The 26,393-nt window shown below is 55.4% G+C and overlaps 1 protein-coding gene across 2 annotated transcripts; it reads left to right on the forward strand.

Moving 5' to 3' along the window:
* Nucleotides 1-1,657: 1,657 nt before the first annotated feature.
* PALM (paralemmin) lies at nt 1,658-26,356 on the forward strand. 2 transcript variants are annotated; one of them, XM_019657205.1, is made up of 9 exons: nt 1,658-1,931; nt 12,268-12,319; nt 12,709-12,789; nt 12,964-13,094; nt 14,665-14,791; nt 16,076-16,097; nt 17,465-17,524; nt 19,921-20,052; nt 24,361-26,356. In XM_019657205.1, the coding sequence occupies exons 1-9, from the start codon at nt 1,927-1,929 to the stop codon at nt 24,885-24,887; spliced, it is 1,137 nt and encodes a 378-aa protein (XP_019512750.1). In that variant the 5' UTR covers nt 1,658-1,926; the 3' UTR covers nt 24,888-26,356. The 2 variants fall into 2 exon arrangements, with proteins under 2 accessions (XP_019512750.1, XP_019512751.1); XM_019657206.1 differs by lacking the exon at nt 19,921-20,052.
* Nucleotides 26,357-26,393: the final 37 nt, after the last annotated feature.

The following is a 26,393-nucleotide window of genomic DNA, read 5'->3' on the forward strand; positions in this document are numbered from 1 at the left end:
AGATTGAAGAACAAAACGACAGCAACTTGTCTGTTCCCCTTTCCCCAATTCCCCAGCACTGTTCCCATCCCCCCAATTCCCCAATAAAATAAAATAAAAAATCTTTAAAAAAAAAAAAAGATTTAAAACTCCTTAATAAAACTGTGTAAAATAATTACTTAAATATCTAATATCTGAAAGTAAAATTTAAAAAAAAAAAAAAAAAAGAAAGACATAGCAGTTTTCCTGCCCCCTCAGGGGTGCATCCTGCAGCCTCTTTCTCCAGAGCCCATCCAAAGCTATTTCCCTTTGCACACACCCATTTATTGAGCACCTGCTGAGTAGAACCATTTTACAAGAAAACGAAGGGGGTTGGAAGAACCTCCTCCTCCTGCTGCCCCCCCCCACCAGCCAGTAAGTGTGTTCAGAACCAGGGAGCTAGTGTTCTCACAAGAAACTGGGAAGTCAGGGCCACAGTGTACATGTTGGCAGTGACAGGTCCTGCCTCTTTGCTCATCTGTGGGGTCCACATGGTGACACATGCTGCATGAAGGCCTCAAGATAGGCTTTGAAAAATCAAGGGGAAGGCAGGGGACCTGGATGCCTCTGTCTGCTGCCTGCGCCTGTTCCCCTCAGGATCTCATCCAGGCATCCTAGCACCGGAGAGCCCCACCCCTAGCCTAAACTGGGCCTCACTGTGAACTCCAACCTGGGCATCAAGCTGCCCACCCAATGTCACTCTTTGTCATCCCCACAGTTCCCATACAGGGGCTCAATCTGGAAATAGAGAGACCCCAAATTCTATCTGGTGGCAATCCTGTCGGTTCCCCCTTCATAATCCACCCAGAATGCACCTGCCTCTCAACCTGGTCCAGAGTCTGCCATGTCCTGGGGGTGGGGTGGGGAGCAGTTCAGCCTCTTCCCTACCTCCAAGCCTCTCTCTTTGCCCTCCTTAATCCACTTCGTACCTGGCTGCCAGAGGGACCTTCACAAAAACAAATCAGGTTGGTTCCTCTCCTGCTCTAAACTGCCCGTGGTTCCCCAGTGCCCTCAGGACAAAGCATGAGCTCTCCTTGCTCCCTCCACTGTCCCCTTCACCCACTCTGACCACACAGGCTTGCAGTGTGCTGTGGGAGCTGTGAGGCAGACTTTAATCATTAACCCTCCTCCAAATCTAAGACCAGGCCCGGCGCCCAGCGCCCAGTGCCCAGCAAGTGCTCAGAAGTTCAGCAATTTCTGTGTTACTGCTATTCCTCCTCAAAGGGGCCTGGCTGGGTCCCACCGCCCCGCCTCTGCACTTGCAGTGCCCCGCACCTGGGTTTTCTTCTCCCAGACCTCTAGGCTGCAGTACAGACGTCGGCTCCTCCCAGCGGCCTTCCTGACCTCCCCAGGGGTCTCACTTGACCTTTGCCCGGTTTATTTGTCCCCACCGGCTCCCTCTGTGGACCGGGACCTGGGGAGAGACGGGATTTTGTCGCGGTCACGGATAGGTCCCAAGCCAGAGAGCAGACCCGCCTGGCCGCCAGCATCAGCCCCTTTTGGAGATGTGATGAATGAATCGGGGCGAGGGACCGGGCAGGACTCCTGGGAGGTTCCGGCCAGGTCCGCGCGCGGGGTTGGAGGCGCTGCGGCAGCTCCAGCGGCCGGCAGGAGGCGCAGCGCGGACCGCGGCGCCGGGAGGTGGGAGGGGACCGGGCGGGGAGGAGAACGACAGAGAAACGCGGTGGCGGCGGCGGCGACGCGCGCGCCCAGCCCACCCCCCGCACCCGCCGCCCGGACAATAAACAGCCGCGAGCGGAGCAATGCCCGAGCGGGTGCCGTCGCCCCCGCGCCGCGCTACCCAGGTCCCCAGGCCTTAGCCCGCCGATTCCTAGCACCTCGGCCCGAGCGCCCTCTCGCGCCATCCCCCGCCCAGCATCACGGACCCACCCGGACTTCGGAGGGGAAATGGAGTGAGTAGGCGCGCTCCAGCCGGGGCCGGGGTCTCGGAGGGCTGGGGACCCGAAGGAGGGGTGAGGTCCCCACTACATCCCCCTACCCGGGGCGTCACTGCCCCGCGTGGAGAGGGAGGTGGCCAGGGGCTTCCAGGACCCCCAGCTCAGCTCGGGCGGGACACGGGCTAGGCCACACCCGCCCTGAGGCCTCCCCCTATCGGACCCCAGCGGCCCACGGCCTCGTAGGGACTCGGGCAGCAGCGGCTGGGGGCAGCCCAGGACACTGGGAGGGGGAAGATGGTGTCTCCGCCCGCGCCCCGCCCGTGCCGTGCCCGCGCTCCGTGGGCTATCCCCGGCCCTCCGCCACCTGTGGGCTCCCGAGCGGGTGCCCTGGAGTGATGGAGCGACCCCTCCCCACTGTACCGGTCAGGCCCTGAGCTCAGCCCCACCCCACACACACAGCCTGAGTTCGCTGCTCCCTGCGCCCTGGACGCACGCACCGGCTAGTCCTCCCTCTGTCTGGCTGCCCTCCTCAAGGGCCTCGAGTATTGTAGGGAGCCCCTGCTAAGGCCAGTCCGGTCTGCAGATGTCCCGAGTTGCCACCGGAGGGAGGGGGCTTCTGCCCAGCTTCCGGTCTGGGATGTACGAGACCGGAGGTTCAGGTGCTTTCCAACAGGGAGCTTGGGGATTATTCCCTCCGGGAACAGTATCCCCAAGATGGGGCCCCAAATGCTGTAGTCAGGAGGCAGCTGGCCCCTGGTTCGAATGGAGTGGTTGACCTAGGTCTGTGTTGGGTTTGTCAGGGGCTTCTGGGCAGCGAGGGTTTTTACAGGTGATGAGTGTGAGTGGTCATTTCAGACAGGGTCATTCTTCTGGTGTCAGGGTGGCCCCCATACCCCCACTACACAGGTGGGCACTGGGAGGTTGTGGGGTGTGTTTGCAAGGGCAGGGAGTGGGAAATAGGTGTCTGGGGACTGGCGGCATGCCCACTGTGTGCAGGAGGCAATCAGCTGCCCTGCTCTGGGCCAGGTTCCCACCCGACCAGAGGCCTGAACATAGAGATCAAACCAGTCCAGCTCCCCCTGCACTTCCCACTGGGTGTGTTTTCTGAGCAGACAACTTCCCTCCAAGGGTTCACCCATGATCCACCACACCCTCAACTGGGTGGGAGCCCCTGCCTCCTGCCCTCCCTGGGAAGGCAACACCCAGTGTCCTCTGCTTTTGAAAACCCAGACAAAGGCTTGGTTGCTCCCCCACTCGCCCTGGGAGCCCAGCCAGGGGCTCAGGGGAGCCTGGCCCAGACTTGTCTGCACTACGATCCCCCACTTGTTTATCTGCTCTGCTCCCTGGGCCCAAGGGGAGCCTCTGAGCCTCATGACAGCAGGCCCAGGGCAGCATGTGGCTGTGGGCAAGGGGCTGCCTCAGGGGATGAGGGGTGAAAAGCAAGGAAAACACTCACCTAGAGTAGAGGAATGGGGGGATATTGTGGTCAGACCCCATTGTTTCCCTTCCCACAACCCCTTTCTCAGAGTGGAGACAGGCCCAGAAAGGGCCAGCCCTGCCCCAGGGTCACACATCACAAGGAGGGTGCCCTGCCCTGTGCCTTATTGATTATGGGTCAGATATGGTGTCATGTCCCTCTGTTAGGTGGATCACTGGCTTTTCTGAGTACAGATGTGGAATGGGACTTGGCGTTACCTGGTCTGAATAGCCATGAGAGAAAGCCTGTCCCCAGTGCTTGGGTTGACAATAGTGGGGAGAAGCTGCAATTGGTGCTGCCCCAACTGGAACACCTGTCCCTTGCCCTTTGTCCTTTTCCAAGAGGGCAGAGCAGGCTCCAGGCACAGAGGCAATAGCCACTAGAACATATCACTCACCTCATCTCGTTTCCATGGATTCTGCCACCAGAGTCACGGGAAATGGTTGCAGCTTATGGTGGTACCCGAAAGTTTCTTTTAAAAATAAATTTAAGAATCTGACAAAATTTCATCAATTTAAGGATTAAACTAATCTTCATTAGTTTACGAATTTAAGGATTTATTGAAAACTAGCAAGTAACTAATCACCAAGGCTGTGGGAGAGATGGCTGATGCTGCAAAGGTGGGACAAGGGTAGGGGTGGCAGCATGTGGAGACACTCCTGGGGGGTGGGGCTCGGGAGCTGGGTGCCAAGCTTGCCCTGGGGAGGATTTGCTGTGTGGCTACCGGGAAGGTGCTGCTCCTCTGGGAGCCTCAGGGTCTGGCTGGTAAAATAAAACTATTTTAGCTTGGAGCAGCCATTGTCAGATGCCCAAGTGCTCTTCTGGGTGAGGGAAGGGTGCAGACACTGGACTGGAGCAGGAGAGGGGAGCTGGGGCAGGACCTTCCCAGGTTCCTTCCCCCCTCAGGCCTGGACATCTTCAAGGACAAAGTCTCCATTGGTTGCTTACTGGGTCCTTATCTTTCACACTTGCTAATCTCCCTTTTAAATGAGAGGCACAGCTAGTTAAAAGGCAGCAGTATCTAGTGATAATTGAATAACAAGCGTTTATTTTCAGTGTTGTTGTTTTTTCAATGTTTTTACTCTGATGTTTGTGTCAGTGGCTTCTGGTTTTCTCAGGCTTGGTAACAATGAACCCTTTCCTTCTAAAACTAGCGGTTTGATTTAAACAGTGAGTGAGGTAAAGGGGAAGGAACATGAGGATAACACTGGAGGTGGTGGCAGGGACATGGGATGGTGGTGAAGTGCCAGCATCATTTATTGACTTAGCAATCATTTAATGAGCACTTGCTCTATACCTGGGCCCTGTTTGGAGTGCTTTGTCTGTGTGAATTTGCTGGATCCTTACAGCAGCCCTGGGGAAACTGAGGTACAGAGAGGTGATATGACATGCCTGAAACCACACAGCTGGAAAGGGATGAGACTGGGATTTCCTGGGTGGTCCTCTTAGCTGTTAGGGCAGGAGCTGGGAGTGGGGAGGAAGTCTTTGTACCTTCCTGTGTCCCAGAGGTTGTGGTCTGCGGGGTTCCTCAGTATCCTGGCATGAGCTTTTCAGCCTGGTTGGTGGCCGTGGCTGTGGCCTGGGCCCCTGATGGCATCTGGCTCCTCCTCCCAGAGACCTCTTCTGTGAATGCTGATTCCAGAGTGGGGCATGGAAAGGGGGTGTCCTGACTCCTTATGAGACTTTGGGCATGTCACTCACCTTCCCTAGGACTCACTTTTCACATCTGGTGATTGGGGACATGAGCCCACCCAGCCCCTTCCTGGTTGGGGTGCAGTTAGAAGAGGGGCAGGTGCTATATGGACTTGGACCCTGTAAGTACCACCCTCAAAGGTCTCAGATTTTAATGATGGGAGATGGGTTAATGTTCAGGAAAAAAAAAATCACATCACCGTTTTCCAACTCTGGGACCCTGTTTCTGTCCATTCTTCATCCAGGAAATTTCTCATCTGTTCATTTAAGAAACACTCCCTGCTGACCATTCTAGCTCCATGAAGATCAGAGGGGCTTGGGGGGGTGGCCCATGGTAGGTCTTCTTTGAGGTGTGGGGGAAGGTTTCCTGATCTGTTTCTTCATGGACCTTCTCTGTGAAAGATATTTAAGGGTTTATCCAGGCAGGCAGAAGGGAGCACCTAGTGGAAAGACTGGCTTGTATAAATGTCCAGAGGGGAGAAAGTATTGGGAGAAGGGAGTGCTTTGGTTTGTACTCTTGGGGCTAGATCCTGCCAGGCCTGGGGTGCCCAGCTTGGGGCCATGGGGAACCATGGATAGATAGTGTCTGAGCAGGGAAGGAGCGAGAGCTCTCAGGCACCAGAAAGGGCCTCTGGTAGCTGAGGGGCCAGATCAGGGAGGAGCAAGTCAAGGTTCAAGCTGGACAGGGGTTGTGGGGGCAGCTCAGAGAGAAATACTGAGCCAGGGGACCAGGGCCCAACATTTGAGTTGGCGTATATCCAACTTCATATCTTTGTGGTGTCAGAGCTGCCCACAGGGCCAGGCTGGCTTGGTTAGAAAAACAGCCCAGTCTCTGAATGCCAGGGAGGCTAGAGGGGGCCCTGGCCATGCTGCCAAAGGTTCCTAGTGCAGTGTTGGATGGCTGAGTGGAGGTCTTCCAGTCTGAGGAGTGTGAAATCGAGCTGGGGTGTCTGTCTCCTACCCAAGGCTTTCAAGCAGGAGTTCAGGTGACAGAGCCCATCACTGGGAAAGCCTGGATTAGGCTGGAAATCAGGAGGGGAGCCCAGGCCTTGTGCTGGGTAGACTAGGTAAGGACTAGAGTGAGGGCAGGCTGGGTGGAGTCACTGCATGGACAAAAGTGTAGTGATGGGACAGGGCCAGGCCTGGGGGTAAGGGGAGCATCAGTGGGGGGACTTGAAGGCCAAGTGATGGGCAGGGATGAGCAGGTGATGCCCTGGTCGGTTTGTATCCCAATCTTTTGATCATGGAGTCTCACGGCAGAGCCTGCAAGATATTACGACACCCCACAGGGTAGGTGGGACCCTACCTCTGGCCCCGACCTGGCCCTTGATGAGGCCAGCATTTCTTCTACATATATGTATATATTTATTTTTATCAGCTTTATTGAGATACCATCCATACACCACATAATCCACCCAATTGAAGTTCAGTGGTTTTTGGTAATTTACAGAGTTGTACAACCATCACTTCTATGTAATTCCAGAACATTTCATCACCTCCAAAAGAAACCTCATTCTCTTCAGCAGTTCCTGCCCCTCCCCCCCCCCATCCCCTGACAACCATGAACCCACGTCCTGTCTGTGGACTTGCCTGTTTGGACATTTCACATAAACGGAATCACACACTGTGTGGCCTTGTGTGTCTAGCTTCTCTCATGAGCACCGTGTGTTCAAGGCCCATCCACGTTGTGGTGAGTGTCAGCGCCTCACTCCTTTCATGGCTGAGTGACACTCCTGTGTGTGGACAGGCCATGTTGTGTTTGTTCATTCATCATTGATGGATATTTAGGTTGTTTATTAATTTGTAAAGTCACTTCCGAGGTAGTTGGAGCTTGTCCCTTGTCCTCTGTTAGATGTGGGGAGCCCAGGTCCTGTTTTAGATAAATGTGACAGAGAGTTTCTTTAAAAAGAAAAGAAGGAAGGGCCGGCCGAGCGGCTCAGTTGGTTAAGAGCTTGCTCAAGAGTTTGAGCTCTGAGCAACAGCGGTTCGAGTCCCAGCCTGAGCTGAGTAGCCGCTGAGCTGCCAACAGGTGGCAGGATGGCTCAGATTAAAAAAAAAAAAAAAAGAAAAGAAAAGAAAAGAAGAAAATGGTCATAGACCAGGTGGTCTGTCCATGTGGGTGACAGGAATATGTTGAGGGAAGGGCACCCCTTAGGTGGGGGCCTCCTCTGAAAATTGAAAGACCCTAATTGACTTGCTGGTCCAGTCTAAAAATCTCAGCATTTATTGAGTATCTGCTGTGTCCTGGGTGTGAAGACATGGCAAGGACAAAAAGAGACAGTTTACTGTCCTTGTGGGGAAAAAAAAAAAAAAAAAAAAAGTAAAGGTCCAAGGTGTTGCATGGTGGTGAGAGCTGGCGGGGGTATTTGGAGGTGAAACTTGATTAGGGAAGTCAGAAGAGGCCTAAATGAAGAGGTGATGTCTGAGGAAAGGCCTGAGGGGATTATTGAGGCCTGTGGATAGAGGAAGAGCATGCACCAGGGGACACAGCCAGTACAAAGTCTGTGGGATGGGAACTTGCCTGCGATGTCTGAGTGTGACTGGAACCAGAGTGAGGGGTGGGCAGGAACATGGGATTTTAGAGCTGATCTTTCAGCTGGATTTGCCCTGCATCCAGACCTTGGGGAATGTCTCTGTCTTCAGTGCCTCCATCCATGTTCCAATGCCCTTCCTGTTTTGAGGGCCCAGGGCAGGGTTCAGCTCCTCGCTCTCCCTGGCCCAGGTTAATAGGCAACAGGTTTGCTCCTCTGGGTCTGTGGCCTGCTCTGACCTCAGTCTCCACTATGGGGGTGATGTTTCTCTGCCTTCAACCTACTAGTAAGCTCATGCCTCATGGGCTGTTCACCTCAGCAGTGACAGTAGTGGTCCTGGGGGTCACCTGATGAGGGGAGGAGACCCAGGAAGGTTTCCTGGAAGAGGGGGCTATGCATTAGCTGAGCTTGGAGGTGGAGGAGGGAAAGGGGAAGGCAAGAAGCTGATGAAGGGCAAGGAGCAAACAGAGGAGGGCTTGAATTGCAGCTGAGAGGCTGAGGTTTATTCAGGGCAATGGAGCTGTGGGAGGAGGTTGGGAGCCAGGAAGGTGCTGAGGAGACAAAGGCCCAACAGGGAGCTGAAAACCAGAAGGTGGATTGGGGACTTCCCCCCACTCCATCTCCTGCCCACTGGGGGAAGGGGCCCATTGGGCTGCAGGGCTCCCTCTCTCACCACCACCTTCCAACCCCTAGTGACTCTACCACCTCCCTGTTCCAGTCCCCCTCCCCCATTGCCAAGGTCATTGTCAGCTGTTTCCTTTCAATTAGCACAGGAATGTTCCAGCGCTGGGCTATGAGCCTGCATGAGCCGAGACCCCCTCATTCTGGCTGGAGCTGCCTGGGCATGGGCTCTGGAATGACAATCCCCTCACCCGCCTCTTGTCCCGCCTATCCTGCCCGCTGGGTGACCTTGGGCTGGTTGTGTAACCTCTCTGGGCCTTTAAAAAATAAACGCCCCACAAAGCTGAGACCTCTGCTGGACTCGTTGAGTTTGGGTTTTAGCTCATCTCCTGGAGCCGGGATTATCTCACCCGCTCGCAGCCGACGCCCTCGCCTTGTCCTGAGCCGCCCACATCGTGGCTGCAGCCCAGAATTTGCTCCAAGCGCCATAAAAATAATCGCGCAAGGACAGGAGCTTGCTGAGGGTGGGCGTCTGGGAGAAGGGTGTGTCCTTCCACCAGCAGCTGCGAGCTGTGGCCCATTGCGCAGTGGAGTCAGGGGAGGCTCAGAGATGCCAGTGACTGGCCCTGGGTCACACAGCCAATGGCGGCAGCTGCTGCTCTAAATCCTCCCTATGCCGTTTTAACCAAAATTGACCTTCTCTGCCCAGTGTATAAGATCTTTTGTGATCTGGCCTCTGCTTCCCTCACAGAGCCCTAGTGAGCATCTCAACCATCCCTCTCCCTTCCAGATCTTAGGGAGACCCTGTGCTCCGTGTGCTGAGCCCGCCTGTCTGGCCGCAGGTCCTAGTGTAACCATTTAGCAGCTTGTTCATCCACTGAGAAAACGAGCGTAATCATCCCCACCCCCGCCCCGCCTCGCAGGACTATCAGGATGGACGCTTAGCAAATGTTGTTTACAGACTCCCTCCACCCCAGCCTTAGTTTCCCCTCCTGTAAAGTGGGGCTGAGACATGCCTGGAAAGTGGGGAGCGCCGAGGAAGGTGTTCTTTCTTGTCGCTGTTTCACGAGGGTTCTATGGTCCTATTTTGTTTTATTTACGACGCTGAGCATTATCTTGGCTTGACCTACCTCGCGCCAGGGGCGGGTCCAGACCCTTCCGGGTAGAGGCCCCTCCCTGGACGGGAGCCTCTAAACCCAGAAGGGAAACCCCCACCACCACCACCACAGCAGCCAGAGCAGGGTAGACCCATTTTCCCCTCTGCCTCCCATCCTCTCTAGGCAGCCCCTGAAGCCCAGGGCGGGAAGCCCCTAAGCCCCCCAGCGCCGGGCTGGGGGCGGGAGTTGCATGGCGCTGGCCCCACCCCCGCGTGCTGGGCCTCCACGTTGCCATGGGGACGGCGCAGTTGCCAGGGCGACCGCCTCCCGCGGGCACCGCCATCCATCACCCGAGGCGGCGGCGCCCGGGGCGGGGCGGGGCAGGGCAGGGCGGCTCCGGCGCCCCCAGGCCTGAGAAGGGGCCTTGACGGTGGTGCACAGCCTGAGCCTCTTGAGCTGTAACAGAGACGCAGATGGGGAGGATGGAAATTCTCTTCCTGGGCCCGCCTGACCTTCCCCTGCCCTGGTTCGGCCAGCAGGGGCAGGCGGCCCAAGCGAGGACACTGCCCTCCTTGTCTGCAGCCTGGGGAGCTGGCCTCACTGCCGTCCCTGTGTCCCTGTGTCCAGTCTGAATGGCCACCTGCCCGCCGCGCTGGAAACCCTGCATTAGGCGGCTAGTCCCTCTGCCCAGTGGGGCCCTGTGTGCACTGAGGTCTCAACTACTATATGCCCCCTCCCCAGCCCCGTCTCCTTTCTGGGTTGATCTCTGGAGGCCTCCTTAGAGCTGGGAAAAGGGAAGGCCTGTGTGTGGCCCAGAGCTGGGCAGTTGTGGCTTGAATCCTGGCTCTGCAAATTCCTAACTGTGTGACTTTGAGCAAATAGCTTGCCCTCTCTGGGCTTCGGTTTCCAGCCACGGGAAGAGCTTACTGGGTAGAGGGAACAGCAAGTGCAAAGGTCCTAAGGTAGGAATGAGCTTGGTGCAGTTGAGGCACAGCCAGGAAGTCCTGATGACTGGGACAGAGTGAGGGAAAGAGAGCAGAGGGGCCCAGGGCAGAGAGGTGGGTGGGGGTTAGGTTATGTGGGCCTCAGGGTTTCTCTCAAGGGGCAATGTGAGCCAAGGAGACTTTAGAGCAGGAGAGTGACAGGTTCTGATTCTCATTTTGAGGTACTCCCTCTGGTTGTGGGGTGGACAGGGAGCTGTCAGGGGCCAGGGAGGTGGCAGGTGATAGTAGAGGCCTGGGCTGGGATGGGAAATGTGAAGTTTGCAAAAAGTGAGGGGATGGGCCTATATGGGGAGCACAGGGGTGGCACACCCTACCTGCATCGCACAGGGTGATGGGGCAGACCCAGAGCCTAGCTGACCTGGCCCTTCAGGAAGGGCTGTGAGCTGGATAGGTGGGTTAAGCCTTTCCTGAACTCTACCCAGCTGAACTCAGCCTCCCAAGGCAGGAGAGAAGAAAGCCACAGAGGCTGCAGCTGGCACTGCTGGGCCCTGGGGAGGCACAGAGCTGGCAGCTGCCACCTACCAGAAAGGGAAGAACTGGGTGGGGTCACCTGGCTGGGGCGTGGGAGCCAGATGACTTCAGAGGTCTCAGCGTGGCAAGGAAACTGAACCTGAGTGGGGCGGGCAGATGGGGCACCGCGGCCCAGGATAGATCACAGGGAGTGGCCCCTGGGGGTGAGGGAGAGGCAGAGGCCGGGGCTCTGCTGAGGGTGGACCCAGTGCACTGTGACTTGGGGCTCCCATTTACCACAGGAGGAGGGGGACATAACAGAAGGGTTAGAGCTGGGGTGTCTGCTCCAACTGTGCAGATGGGGAAACTGAGGTCCAGAGGGGTGGAGGGTCTTTGGAGGCCACAGGGTGGCTCTGGGCTCTGATACAAGGTCAAGGGGTGTTGGGGGTGGCAGCAGAATCAAAGAATAGTCTGTAATTTCAGACCCTGTGAAGATAAGAAAGTTGCGGAGAGTCTGGGCCTTTTGTCATGGCCTCCCAGAAGGGTTCTAGGGTCTTTCAAAATTTGGGACAGGGCGGACCGAGTGGCTCATTGGTTAAGAGCTGGCTTGGGACGCCAGAGGGCCCCGGTTCGGATCCCACATATGAGGGCCAATGACACTGCCCTCTACAGCTAAGATGCTGAACAACAGCTCAACCTGGAGCTGGGCTGCCCTGAGTCACCAGCGACAGCGTAGGCTGCAGCTCCTGCTGCAGTGGGTTGCCATGGGCTACCGTGTGTAGCCAGCAGCCAGCGTGAGCGGCCATCCAGAAGCCGGCGACTGATCTGCCTCGCCTGGGAAGAGCACAATGATGGTGCCAACTTGGGCCAGTGAGGCGACGTCCTCCACAGCTAGACTGAAGAACAAAGGGACAGCAACTTGTCTGTTCCCCTTCCCCCAATTCCCCAGAGCTGTTCCCCTCCCCCAATTCCCCAATAAAAATCTTAAAAAAAAAAAAATTGGGGGGAGAGCTCAAGACCTGCCCCCCACCCCCCAGAGCCGAAGAGTGCTTGGTGGACAGGTGGACAGGTGGACAGGACTAGTCTGGGCAAGGAGGTTATGCAGCTCATGCTAAAACACCCTTTAGCCTTTGAGTGCCAGTGAACCCCTATGCACCCTTCACAGCCTAGTCTCAATGTCCTCTTCTCCCCACACCTTTCCTGAGCCGCTAGACAGAGCCTCACCCCTCCCTTGGTCCCTTGGTCCTGCCCTGAGGGGGTGGCAGAAGAGTATGTGGGGAGAATTAATGAGGTAAGAAGGGTGGATGGAGAGGATGGTGCTGCCTCTGAGGGGTGTAGGGAAGGGTCTCACTTTACAGAAGGGAAACTCCATCACCCACCTGGAAGACGCAGGGCGGGAATTTGAACCAGATCTGCTGAAAACGGGTGGCGTGGACTCCCTCCTTGCTTGACCTTGTCTTTCCCCTCCCCTCCCCTTAGGACCCTGGTGGCAGAGACCACATCCCAGCAGGAGCGGCTGCTGGCCATTGCAGTGAGTTCTTTCTGTCCCTCAGACCGTGTGGCCAGTGGGAGGACCTGGGGTCTCAGGAGCTTCCCACACTCATCCTGAGGCCCTGCGACTCAGAAGTGCCTGCTGGCACTTTCCCACAAATGAAAACATAGGGAACTCCTCAGTCCTTTGAATATGGACTCTTAGACACCCTATGCAGGTGGGAAAACTGAGGCTGGTGTATAGTACAAATCTGCCCTCATGCCAAGGCTGGGGAAATGGCCTGGAGAGACAGGTGGGAGGGGGCAGTGGGCCAAGTGAGTGCCTTTTACAGTAAAAGCAGGGTCTGTGTGGGCAGAGCCCTTGGTGGGTTTGGTGGGGTCTTCATGGCCCCCTGCCCAGTCTTGAGCCAGTCTGGTCTGTTTGGTCAGGAAAAGCGGAAGAGGCAGGTGGAGATTGATAGCAAGCGGCGGCAGCTGGAGGATGACCGGCGGCAGCTGCAGCACCTGAAGGTACCTGATGGGCAGAGCCTGGCCTCATGGGGTTCGGGGTGGTGGCAGTGCCCACAGACTCTGAGCCTTGCCGGATATAGGGGTCAGGGGGAGCAGGAAGGCTGAGGTGGCCCTGACCTCGACCCCAACCCAGACCCTGACCCTAACTTTGACCCCGACCCCTGTTGTTCCCAGTCCAAGGCATTGCGGGAACGCTGGCTGCTGGAGGGGACACCATCCTCCGCCTCAGAGGGGGATGGGGACATGAGGAAACAGATGCAAGAGGATGAGCAGAAGGCCCGGCTTCTGGAGGAGTCCATCTCCAGGTGGGTGGGGGACCAAGCAGTGGGACCCAAAGGCTGGAATGGGGGAACTGAGTCAGACCTAACTGCTTTAATGGAGACGTGCAGGAGTGTGAGCATCTGACCAGGCTCCAGGTAGCTGAAGGAGGCAACGTAGGCTATTGGGGGCCATGGGCTGCTCTGCATGACCCTTCCCTTCTCCTGACACCCCAGCAAAGCAGGTGCATGAGGGACATGCAGTTAGGGCAGATCCCTGAGTCTCTGAGGATGGGAGTTGCCAGCAGCTGCCTCCCTAGGTGCTTCCTGGCGCCAGGCCAGCTGGTGAGCTCTTCTCTGCTGGGTTCTAATGGTGGCCCCAGAGGCCCCAGCATCTGGGCCTGCAGGAAGGCAGGGAGGGGTGGGCTGGGGAAGGTGACCATCCTCCCGGCTAGGACAAAAGGCCTGGAGCTTCCGGGCAGGCAGGAGGCCCAGGCTCAGTGCCAGGGCAGCAGGGTCAGGACAGAGGGAAGTGACGGCCAAAATTCCAAATGTCCACTTGGCCAAGGAGTGGCCTGAGAGGCATGTGGCCTGTCCCTGTCCCAAAGCACACCACACCAGAGGGCACTGAGGCTGGCCCTGCCATGGGAACCTCAGATCCTGCACTGATGTGTTTGGTTTGGAAGAAAGTGGGGGGTCTGCTAGGATTTCTGTCCCCAGGCATCAGTTTCCCCCCCTGTGAATGAGTCGGCAGAGGACCTCTGCATCTTAATTCCAACACACAAGCTGGAGGCTGAGATGGGCCTATGTGGAGATGTCAGGTGACTGGGCAGAGGGACACATACAGGGCAGGTCGAAAAGCCGATGGGAATTGCTGGCCAATGGGGGCTCGACAAAGTGGCTCCTTTACTTTCCACCCTTTGGGTGCAGTCCTGGGGGTGGGGGGCTGGCTTGAGCCCTACTGTGAGTTTGACACATGCTGACCGCTTTAGGGGGTCTTTGGCTTTCTCCCTCTCAGGGTAACCCACTCCTTGGTGGTTCTACCACCCTTATTTGCCCACTCAGTGCCCCCTGCCTTGACTCCTCCTCCAAGAAGCCCTCCAGATTGACCATAGCTGTGTCTAGCCTGCTGACTTGGGCTCACTATGTTGGGAGGCTGCAGACTCACCCTGTCTGTCCCTCAGGCGGGTGATGGCTGGGGCAGGACTCAATACAATGGCTTTGTTGCATGGGGTTTAGGTGTACTGTTATTTTCTGACACTTGGAAAGTGACATGGTTTTTCCAGCTGTCCTGGAGAGGTAAAGCTTCCTGTAAAAATAAATCTATTTGAGTGGAAAAAAGGAGAGGCAGTTGGGAGCAAATGAAGTCAGCAGTGGCACAGGCAGTGAAGGGACGGGTGGATGGACAGTCTGGGTTTAGGTCCCTGGCTGCAAGCATTCATCACACTGGGCCTAAATTTCCCCAAAGTGGAGGGCAAATGACAAGAGTACCTCACAGGGTGTTAGAAAACATCAAAGTCAGGGGTCCCTGTACATACAGAAAGTGCCCAGAATGGTGCCAAGCACACAGAAGTGCCTGGTGGGGGTTGCCACCTTGCCCCCCACCCCCACCCCACAGGCTGGAGAAGGAAATTGAGGTGCTAGAGAACACAGATGTGCCCCCAGTCGCCATCAAGGAGAACGTGGCAACCCCGAGCCTGGCCAAGGAGGCCCAGAAGGCAGAGGTGGTGCTGAATTCTCGTCAGGTAAGGAGGTTCCCGGGCCCCCACCCCTGCTGTGGCCAGACTTTAGCACAAAACCCTTACATTCAAATCCCAGCTTGCCACTTCCCAGCCGTGTGTCCTGGGACATGTGGCATTGCCTCTCTGGGCCTCGGTTTTCCTACTGGAAAGAGCACCAACGTGCTGGGGATGTCTCAAGGGCTAAATGGATCCATGGATGACAAATACTTTACACAAGACCCAACACAAAGGGAGCTTTTCATGAATGCCACCCACTTGTCATCATTGTCATTACTTTATTGAGCACTTAATGCATGCCTGACCTGTGCCGAACACATTCCAGGTACCACCTGTCCAAGCCTCATGAGAGTCCTTTTAGGAGGGAACTGTCCCCATTTGATGGAAGACAAAAACTGAGTCCCTGAGAGGTTGAGAGATGGGCTCAGGGCCACACAAGGCTGTTGATTCCAGGGCCTGAAGTCTACCAGGTTCTGTTAAAACCAGATTGGAACACTGGGCCCTGAGCTTATGGTTGCCGCAGTACGTCCATGCAAAATCAGGAGTCTCCCAACCACCTTAGTTGTTTTCAGGACTCAAGGGGCCTGTGGGACACTCCTCCTCTCCTCCTACACATCCTTGTTATCCCACCCCAGTTACCCAAGGAGGCATTTGATTCACGAGAGGGCTGGGCAGGCTTCCCAGAGAAGGTGGGTTTTGAAGGTTGAGTAGGAGTTCTCTAGGCACAGACATGAGATGAGAAGGGGCTTTCAGTGAAGCTAACTGAGCACAGGCTGTGTGCTGGCATGGGCCCTGCCCATATCCTCAGGGGAGACAGACACTGGCTGAGTAGATAACATAGTAACTTGAGGGATCACCAAGTAACGGGGGGATCACCTTTGGATTGGGTGGTCAGGGATCTAACTGATGAGCCAGCCAAGAAAGAGCCTTCCAGGGGCACACAAAGGCCCTGAGACAGGAATGTGTTTCAGAAACAGTGAGGAAGCCAGGGAAGCTGACCAGAGATGGGGGTAGGAAGGAGAGGCTTGTGGGCAGGGGTCTACTGATGTCCCTGGGCATCACCAAGGAGGATTCTGGGGGCACTAGGGAGCCACGTAAGCTTCTGAGCAGGACAGGGACATCTGGCTATCACAGGCTGGGGGGACAGGGGATGCATCCAGGAGGAGATGGCACCTGAGATGAGATCACGGCTGAGCCAGGCCCTCCCCAGGCTCCTTCCCTCACAGGTGGGATCCTGGTCCGTGAGAGGGGGCGCTGGCACCCCTGACCCCTCTCCTTTCTTTCTTTCAGACTCCGGTGGGCACGCCCAAAGGTACGGCTTCTGGAAGGGACGGTTGGGGCCTCGACGCCCTCTGGTGGCCAGAGGGGGAATGGCGGGCAGGGGAGCGTGCCTTGCTGCTAGCAAGTAACAGTAATAGCAACAATGACTATAGCAACAATGCCATTCTCATGGAGCCCGCTGGAAGCCTGGCCCAGTGTCCTCATCATCATTGTACTTAGTTTTCACAGCATTCCTGGGGTGGAGTTGCTGTAACACCCCCCCCCCACACACACCCCTTTACAGATAAGGAAACTGAGGCTTTGCAGGGGCGTGCCTGGCTGAGGTCTTAGCCCCAAGCGGAGGCTCTGGGTCAGTCCCATCCATGCGGAGGTGGCTGGGCTTCGCTGACCCCTGTGTCCCACATCCAGTTGCTCTGAGCTCCTGGGTAGGTGGGGGGGCCTCGGTTTTCACATCGGTGAAATAAGGTCTGTGAGGGCAAGAATTCAGAGGGCTGGTGGGGAGAACAAGGTCCCCACCGTCCTGAAGATCAGGGCAAGGGTCCACAAAACAGACCAGAAAAAAACCAAAGTTTGAGCTTTGGGACCCATTTTATGCCCCCCCCGCCCATTATTACAGGTATAATATACACATTTGCAAATGTTTCACATGTATACAGGACATTTAAATATGTGTTTAGCTATAAATATAATGGTTTATTAAATACATTAAGTATATTAAAATTATTTAATATGACTTCTATTTTTAAAATATATATTAAACTTGTCCACTTCCATATCTAAAGTGTGGGAGGAGAGCCATCAGCCAGGATTGGAGGTGGTAGCCAGAAGTGTCTTTGGCCTGATTTCTTGTGTGTTAATTATTCATAAGGAGATTGTCTCCTTGTCTTACTGTGGAATTAAAAATTTATAATTTAAAAAAAAAATGCACGCAGGCCTCTCAGGGATTTTGTGAAAATCACTTGGGCTTAGGGACAGGAAATGGACTGTGAGCTGATGTGTTTTGTGGGGAAGGGATTCCTTCTGTGTTTGGGGGGTTCTGGGCATGTGGAGGGGTCCGGGTGCATGCATACACTAGGGGAAGGACCAGGTATCTGGGCAGGTGTGTCTTTGTGTCTGGGGGGAGTATCTGGGTGCTTGGGGGGCTGGCTAAGTGTCTGGGGGATTGTCTGGGTATATGGGGGAGTGTCCAGGTGTCTGCGGGGTGTCTGGGGATGTCCAGGTGCCTGGGATGTGTCTGGATCTCTGAATGTCCAGATGTCTGTGGGTATCCAGGTGTCTGGGTGTCTGGGGGTTGTCCAGGTGTCGGGGGTGTCTGGGTGTTTGGGGGTGCCTGGAGGGTTGCATAGTCTTCTCTCCTTTGACTCCCATCTCTCTCTCCACTCTTTGCCCACCAACCAGAGAAGCATGTCCCCAACACCCCCATGAGGATGGTCGAAGGCTCCACCATGATGAAGGCAGGTGGGTCAGCCCCCCCGCCTTGTCTCCGGCGGCCAGCCACTGTCTTGGGCCAAGTGTTGGTGCTGGGGGCCTAGAGGGACCAGGCTGAGGTCAGATGCAGACGCACCCTCAGTAGGGGCTGTGGTTATGGGGTGGTGGCTGGACCAAGACCATGGCTCCAAGCCTGGAGTTGGGCCTGCACACCCCCTCTGCTTTGATGCCTTGGGTCACACACCGGCCTGGCTTCCCTGAGAAGATGGGCCCCCTCGCATGGCCGCTTGAACCCGTCACTTCCTCATGGCTTCCATCTCCTTAACCACACTGCTTGTTCCTGGGACCTGGTGGGGGCAGTGTACATGCTCTAACAAGCCCTTATACACTCGCTGCAAATCCCCCTCCTCCACCATCCTCAGGCGCCCCAGGAGAGGGAGTGAATCCCCTGTCCCTGGAGGTGACCAAGCCGGGCCTCTGGCATTTCTGTGCTTGTAGGAAGCAGAGAGAGACAGGGTTAGTGCTGACCATTTGCAAGGTCAAGTTCAAAGCCCTGCTGTGCCCCCTGACAACTGGGACCTCAGTCTCCACCTGCAGGAGGGGTGGGATTGCAGTGACCTCACGCCTGGGGCTGGCACAGAACTGAGCCCGAGTGAAGATGAGTCATAACGGATGGCAGAGCCTTCTTACTGCTGCTGCTGCTGCAGTTATTAGAACAAGTTGGGAGGTGAAGACTCTCTTAGGGTCAGGGTGGCCAGGATGTGACAACACACGGGAAGGGAGTGGGTGGCAGGGGAGGCCCTGCATCACCTGCATAGTCCACGTGAGTTTTGCCCCAGGGAGCAGGAGACAGAGGGTAGCATTTCCCAGAGAGGGGGATGCCTTCAGGGCTTCTGTGCCAGTTAGACCAGCTCCTCAGCACCGAGGCCAGGTGCCCCCACTTGTCCCCTCAGCCAGCAACCTCATGGAGTGTACAACCTGCCCAACTGTGTGTCTGGAGGAAGGGGTGTTAGGCTGTATAGGGAAGTGGGGTTAAATAACATTCTTTCAACAGGTGCTTCTTAAGCCTCTGCTGTGTGCCAGGCATGAGGACACAGCTTGGGGGATAGGGGTCTGATATTCCGATGGCGGTGACAGCCCATACAATTAACCTATGGAGAAAATAAGGCAGGGCATATGGAGCTAGAGAGGGGACAATTTTAATCGGAGGACTCAGGGGAGACCAAAGTTAGGAAGTGACATTTACACGAGGACCCAAAGGAAGTGAGGGAACAAGGTATACAGACATCTGGGAGAAAGGAGGTCCAGGCAGAGGACACAGCATGTGCAAAGGCCCTGAGGCTGGACGGGGGCTGGAGTGTTGGAGGAACCACGTGGTCGCCCATATTGGTTGGAATGAAATGAGTGACGAGTAGAGAGGGAGGCAGTGAGAGCAAGGAGGTGACAAGGCAGGTTGTGCACATGGAAGAACTTGGACTTTTACCCCGAAAGATGTGGGAGCCATAGAGGGCGGTGGGCAGAACAGGGACTTGCTGACTCTGTGCTCCTTGGCACCCTCTGGTGGCTTCAGGGAGGGAAGGCTGTGAGGTCTGAAGGCCAAACCTGACTCAGGTGTTCATGGGCGCCCTCTGGTGTTCGTGAGGAGAGTAGACCATGGGCTGCAGGGGGTTGAGAAGTGGGTGGATTCAGCCTGTTCCGATGGTGGAACCCACAGAATTTGCAGAAGGACAAAGCAAGGGGTGAAAGAGAGAGAGGAAGAAGAACAGAGCTGCCCTGACTAGGTTGGGACTCAGAAGAGGCAGGTGTAGGGGTCAGATTGGGAGGGGCTGTTGGGCATGGTGATTTGGGGGCTTCTGTGGGACCCCAAGGGAAAGGTGGAGGAGGCGGAGTGATAGTGGAATTCAGGGTGAGGTCCCGTGTAGCTTTGTGGTAATGATTTCTACAGAGCGGGGGTGACATGCTGGGTATCAAATTGTGGCCCCAATGATAATGACATTCACTTATTTCAAGAGGGAGTTATACATTCTTCATAGAGAAGTAGGTGAGGACAAGTTTGATAGCAATTGAAAACAGGCATGAAAAACAGGGGTCCAGGAAGGGCTAGCCTGCTGACCCAAGTTCCAGTTGTGGCTGTGACCGTAGCAAGGCAGCCCTTTCTGTACACTAGCTCCTCTGAGCAAACTGGACAGTTTGAGGTTTTCCAGACCGGGTAGGAAAGGCAAGGATGGGCCTAGGGTGGAGCAGAGGCGTCAGGACCTGCCACCAGGGCACTGAGGGGCCATGGAAGGAGGTTGAGTGGGGGAGGGATGCACCTGGGACGTCCCTGCTGCTTGGTTCTGCGCCCGGCTCCTCTCCCTGGCTTGGCTGCAGCCCTGTGGGGGGCACGCGGGGGGCGGCCGCAGCGTAACCCGTGCCTCTCGTGCCAGCCATGTACTCTGTCGAGATCACAGTGGAGAAGGACAAGGTGACCGGGGAAACCCGGGTGCTATCCAGCACCACCTCGCTCCCTCGGGAGCCCCTCCCTCAGGGCGTCAAGGTCTACGAGGACGAGACCAAAGGTACGCAACCCTCACCCCACCCCGATGTCCCCTCTCACGGCCTGAGCCAGAGCCTGACCCCCATCTTACTTCTCAGGATCGCTGTTCAGGGCCAAGGCCTCATTGCCCTCAGCCCATTGTTGCTTAGAGCTTGGACCCCTGGCCTAGGCCTTCCTCCACTCCAGGGACCTGCCTTGAAGGCTGGCTGAGCTCCAGGTACCAGGCTGGGCTCTGGAAATCAAATCCCCATTAGAACTGCCCTTTCAGCAAGCCCAGCCCTTTATTCCCCAGCTCACAAATAACTCATTGGAATAATTACCGATGTGGTAGAGGCTACAAAAATCCCAGAGAGTAGATGAGGCCATGAGTGAGTCTAGCAGGATGGAAACAGGGCTGGGGGACTCCTCAGGGGAGGTGAGTAGGAGTTCATTGGATGAATAGCAGGACTTGGGGGAACAGTGCACATGGCAGAGGCCACAGCATGTGCAAAGGCCCTGAGGTGGGATGGAGTTTGCTAGGATGGAGGGACCAAGAGGAGCCTGAGGGGGCTGGTGCAGAGTGGAGGGAGAGGAAGGAAGAAGCTTTGGGAGGGGTAAGCAGGGACATGACAATGAAATCTGATTTAGTTTTTAGGGTTCCCTCTGGAGGCTAGGAGTGAAACAGGCTGTGGGCAACATCCCAAGGAAGCCTGGAACAGGGAGGAGCAGGGGATCCTGGAGCAAAAGCCCATCTCTCTCTCTCTCTCTTTCTCTCAATATATTTCACATACTATCAAATTCACCCTTTTTTTTTTAAAGATTTTTATTGGGGAATTGGGGGATGGGAACAGTGCTGGGGAATTGGGGGAAGGGGAGCAGACAAGTTGCTGTCCTTTTGTTCTTCAGTCTAGTTGTGGAGGACGTTGCTTCACTGGTTCAAGTTGGCACCATCATCATTGCACTCTTCCTGAACGAGGCAGATCAGTCGCTGGCTTCTGGACGGCCGCTCACAGGGCTGCTGGCCGCTCACGCTGGCTGCTGGCTACACACGGTAGCCCATGGCAACCCACTGCTACAGGGGCTGCAGCCTACACCATTGCTGGCAACTCACGGCAGCCCAGCTCCAGGTTGAGCTGTTGTTCAGCATCTTAGCTGTAGAGAGCAGTGTCACTGGCCCTCATATGTGGGATCCGAATCGGGGCCCTCTGGCGTCCCAAACCAGCTCTTAACCAATGCGCCACTCAGCCAGCCCAAATTCACTCTTTTTTTTTTTAAAGATTTTTATTGGGGAATTGGAACAGCGCTGGGGAATTTGGGGGAAGGGGAACAGACAAGTTGCTGTCGTTTTGTTCTTCAGTCTAGTTGTGGAGGACATCGCTTCACTGGCCCAAGGTGGCATCATCATTGCACTCTTCCCGGGCAAGGCAGATCAGTAGCCGGTTTCTGGACGGCCGCTCATGCTGGCTGCTGGCTACATACGGTAGCCCATGGCAACCCACTGCCTCAAGGGCTGCAGCCTACACCATTGCTGGCAACTCACGGCAGCCCAGCTCCAGGTCGAGCTGTTGTTCAGCATCTTAGCTGTAGAGAGCAGTGTCACCGGCCCTCATATGTGGGATCCGAACCAGGGCCCTCTGGCGTCCCAAGCCAGCTCTTAACCAATGTACCACTCAGCCGGCCCAATTTACTCTTTTTTTTAGTAAGGAAAACTTTTATTTAAACTGTGCAATTTATCAGTATTTCCAGAGCAGTTTCATAAACATCTTGGCATTTAAACTTTTGTTCACTTTTGGCATGACTTGAGGAGGGGGACTCTGAGGAGGGGGAAATTCTAGGCAGTATTTACCGTGATGCTAGTAAAAGAAAAGAAATCTATGTTAGTGAACAAAATATGTTTTAAGAAGGTATTAAAAGGTACATTCAAAATCAAGGCAAACATTTACTCTCTTCATGGAATGAAGTTCATAGAACTAATCTCCTGAGTCAAATCTAAGGTGAATATAGCTCAGCTCTGGAGTCCATTAGTGAGTCCAAAGACACTGCCCTTGTGAGAAGATTATGTATGGAGTGTTCAGTGCACAATTCAGTGAGTTTGCATATATTCACCACATGGTACACCCTCACTATCTAATTCCAGAACATTTTCATTTTCCAAGTAGAAAACTGTCAGTCCCCCTCCCCACCATGGCAACCACTAACCCATTTCCTATCTCTGGGTGTGCCTGATCCGGACATTTCACATAAGTGAAATCACACACTGTGTGGCCTTGTGTGTCTGGCTTCTCTCACTGAGCATCGTGTCTTCAAGGTCCATCCGTGTTCATATTTTATGGCTGAATAATATTCCAGTTGTTTGGATGGACCACATTGTGTTTACCCAATAATCTGTTGATGGACATTTAGGTTGTTTCCACCTTCTGGTTTTAAAAGTTTGTGTGGGCATATGATTTCACTTCTCTTAGACAGATAGCTGGGAGCAGAATTGCTGGGTCATATGGGGACTCTGGGTTTAACCTTCTGAGGAGCTGTGGGGGCATTTTTTGCAGTGGCTGAACCATGTTACTTTCCCACCAGCAGTGCATGAGGTTTCCAATTTGTCCACATTCTTGACAACACTAGTTACTGTCCACTTTTTTGTTATTATTATAGCCATTCTATTGGGTGTGAAGTGACATCTCACTGTGGTTTTGATCCCCAAAGCCTTATGTTCTTAGTGGCTGTCTGGGCCTCTGGGACGTCCAGGATGTTATTATGGGGTCTCGTCACAGCCCATCTCTGCTGTGGTTTAGGGCACAGACCCAGGTGGGGTTCCAGCTCCAGCTCTCGCCAGCAGTGTGGTCCTGGGTAAATTTCAGCTGCCTCATTCTCCTGGGCAAAAATTACTACACAGTGATGAGGGGCAAATGAGATTCCTGTGCTCACAGAAGGTCCATGCTATGGCCACTCTGACCAGCCTGACCCAGCCCCTGGGAGTCAGGACTCATCAGACTGGACTCTGGTTGCTTAGCAATGGGAAGGTGATCCGTTTCCATGGTGGCCAAGGACTCAGACTCTTGGGGCTGTGGCCAGTGGGAAATACTCAACTTGACTCTGTGTGACCCAGGCACGCCCACCCTCTGGGCCTCCAGCCCAAAGTCATTGCGAGGCCTTGAAGCATGGACGCCCCTCCCTAGGGATTTGAAAACTGAAAGTTGAGAGCACTTTCCTTCTGGCCAGAAGTCAGGAGCTGGAACCCTGACCCTTGGCCCAGGCAGAGGCGAGTCTTTGAGCTCCTGTGGGTCCCTCCCTCCTCCCGGAACAGCCAGGCAGCTGTACTTCTTGGAGTTTCAGGCTGTGATCTGGGACTAGCATCACACATTGGCCAGGATTCTGCCTTGGTGTTGAAATCCTGTCCTTAGAGACTGCAACACAGTTCAGAAAGTGACAGAGCAAAAAAGTTGAAGAGATTTGGAAAATGCATTTAACAAGACTGATTGCAGAGGGGATAGGGATTAAAAAAAAAAAAGACTGATTGCACATATAAAACTCTAACCCACGGAGAATGCACGTTCTTGTCAGACATAGGTAGAGCACTTTCAGAAAGTGGCCGTGTCCTGAGCTGTAGAGGTAGCTATAAGGACTGTTGCAAACTTTATATCTTATGTTCTATGTTCCCAGACCACAGTCTCTCACTCCCCGAAATTTAAAAACATCCTTCTAAATAAATATTGGCTTAGAGAAGCAATCAATCAAAATAGAAACTATAAGATATTTACACTCGCAAGAGATAGTAATCTAATCCATGGGCTGCAGCTAAAGCTGAACTTAGAGGAGGAGGTGTAGCCTTTGGGGCATTTACAAGAAAACAAGAAAGACTGGGCAAATGAATTAAATTTAATTCAAGATGAATCACATAAGCCCTGAGGAAGGGAGAAATCAGGATGCCTGCAACTCCTCAGGTCAGGGAAACAGACCTGGGCCCTGGCTAACTGTGTGGCCTAGGGCTAATTACTTCCCTTCTCTCCATTTTTGCCATCTTTTCAGTGGGGGGGGGGGGGAATAAAACACACACAAAAACACACAGCTACTTTGCAAAATGCAAATGCTTCAAAATGCAAGACAACATCCCAATTTATTGTAATTCCAGTCTTTCTTTGTAACAAGTGCTTTTGTGCCCATAAGTTTTCCTCTGTGCACCAATTTGGCTGTGTCCACAGATCTCAGTGTGGAGCTTACATTGTCTGTCTCATTTAATTTATGATTTTCTCTTTAGCCTAGAGAGTCACTTGTAGACCTGCCAGGCCTTCCCTCCAGCCCACTCTCTTCCACCTACCAGTGGTCCACGGTCTCACTCTTTCTCTCCTCCCACCAGTGGTCCATGCTGTGGATGGCACTGCAGTGAATGGGATCCAGCCCCTGAGCTCCTCTGAGGTGGACGAACTCATCCACAAGGCAGACGAGATCACGCTCAGCGAGGCAGGGCCCGTGGCCGGGGCAGCGGAGACCCGCGGGGTGTCCGAGGAGGCCTTGCGGACCACCACACCCTCCCGGCGAGAGATCGCTGGGGTGCAGGCGCAGCCAGGTGAGGCCACGTCGGGCCCGCCGGGTGTCCAGCCTGGCCAGGAGCCCCCGGTCACCATGATCTTCATGGGCTACCAGAATGTGGAGGACGAGGCAGAGACCCAGAAGGTGCTGGGGCTGCAGGACACCATCACCGCGGAGCTGGTGGTCATTGAGGACACAGCTGAGTCCAAGGGGGATGCCCCGCCCAACGGCAGCGCGGCTGAGCCCCCTGCCACTTTGGGCTCCAGGGAAGAGAACCAGGTTGGGCCTGAGGTCAGCGACACCCAGGACCTCGACATGAAGAAGCAGCGCTGTAAATGCTGCTCTGTCATGTGATCCGCCCGTCCCCAGACCCAGGCCCCGCCCTCCACGCCACAGACACCCGCAGCCCGGCAGCACCTGCCCTCCCCCACCCACAATCACAGGCCCCAGGACATGCTGTGTTGTTACATCTTCCTTCTGAGTTTTCTTTCACTGGAAAGAGAGGAACAGGGGTCCCCCACCCCTCACCACCCCAGCATACCCTAAACCATTGAGCTGTGCCCCTGGTAGGAGAGAGACACCGACAGTCCCGCTTTTCCTGAGGAGGCCCACCTGCCATGTTGCAGCAATTCCACTGATGGGCTCTCACCCAGTTGTCCTGGCTGGTGGAACCCGGGGCCCCTGTCCAGTCCCAGGCCAGCCCATCACCCTTGGGCCTCCTGCCTGTGCCTTCCTGCCACCTCCAGTGAGGTCCCCGAGGGGATATCCCACCACAGGGGCCCTGGGGAGCCAAGGGGTCCTGGAGGCCTACTCTTTCCCCATTCAGCCCCTGGAAGTGGGGTTCCCCAGCCAAGACTTTGGCAGCCGGATCTCAGGCAGTTGGGGTGAGGCTTTGCCTCATTGGGGAGCCTCGGACAGAGACCTGGCTCCAGGTCTCTGGGGTGGAGCATGGGCCCCTATGGACACCCCCAGCCTGATGTGCCCCCACCTCTATGCTCTGTGGGCAAAATCAGTGGACGATGGAGACTGGGAAGAGGGAGCCCTGGGGACATGACCCCATTCAGGAGGGTTCTGTGACCCCTGCGCTGTCTTCTGGATGGGGCAAGTGAGGGTCTTCGAGCTGCCCCCGCACAAGGTGGGGCCGTGTAAACCTCTTATCCTGAGCTCCCACCTCCACTGGGTTCTCCTTCCTGGTGCTAATTTGGTGACTCTGGGGGGCTGCCCCTGCTCCTCCTCCAGCCAGCTTGGACCAGGGTCCTGGTTCCACCACTCCCACCCCCGCCCCCCCATCGTATCCCAGAGATCGGGCCCTCTGCCAGCTCTCCTGGGCTGCTAAGGGGGCAGGCCTGGAGCAGGGAGCTTTCCTGAGTTGCAACAGGAGACCCTCACTGGCCTCCCAGCCCAATGTGAGCCTCCCCTCCATCTCCGGTAGAAGGACTCCCCTCCTGGGATGTGCACACATGTCTCCCAGGTTGCAGGCGCACTCAAGCCCACACTCACAGACCCTCTGATGTGTGGGCTGTGGGATGACCAGGTTCCCCGCCTGATGCCTAGGCCCAGGCCACCCCCGCCTCAGCACGGGGAGCTCTGGGGCTGCCTTGGGCCACAGCCCTGGCCCATCTTAGCTCTGCCCCTCGGTGGTGGAAGGAGAGGCCCTCTCTGAAGTGGCCCCAGGCAGCGGTGTGGACCCCTTCCCTCCAGTCGCCGAGTCCTCGAGCTATGAGCCTCTGCTGAAGTGCCCTTGCTGCCCTTCTGCTTTTGATGTGTGACAGGCCCTGTGTTCTTGACTTTCCCAGAGAAGCAAATAAACCGTGTGAACAGTCCCAGGTCCTGCAGTTCTTGGATTTCCCCAGGTGGGAG

Source organism: Hipposideros armiger, unplaced genomic scaffold (genome assembly GCF_001890085.2).
Source record: "Hipposideros armiger isolate ML-2016 unplaced genomic scaffold, ASM189008v1 scaffold_275, whole genome shotgun sequence".
Classification (NCBI taxonomy): Eukaryota; Metazoa; Chordata; class Mammalia; order Chiroptera; family Hipposideridae; genus Hipposideros; species Hipposideros armiger.

Bases quoted from the DNA above. Each gene is read 5' to 3' on its own strand.
- PALM (XM_019657205.1), top strand. The intron at 12,320-12,708 runs GTGAGTTCTTTC...CTGTTTGGTCAG, and splicing joins AGCGGCTGCTGGCCATTGCA to GAAAAGCGGAAGAGGCAGGT. The intron at 14,792-16,075 runs GTAAGGAGGTTC...TCTTTCTTTCAG, and splicing joins TGGTGCTGAATTCTCGTCAG to ACTCCGGTGGGCACGCCCAA.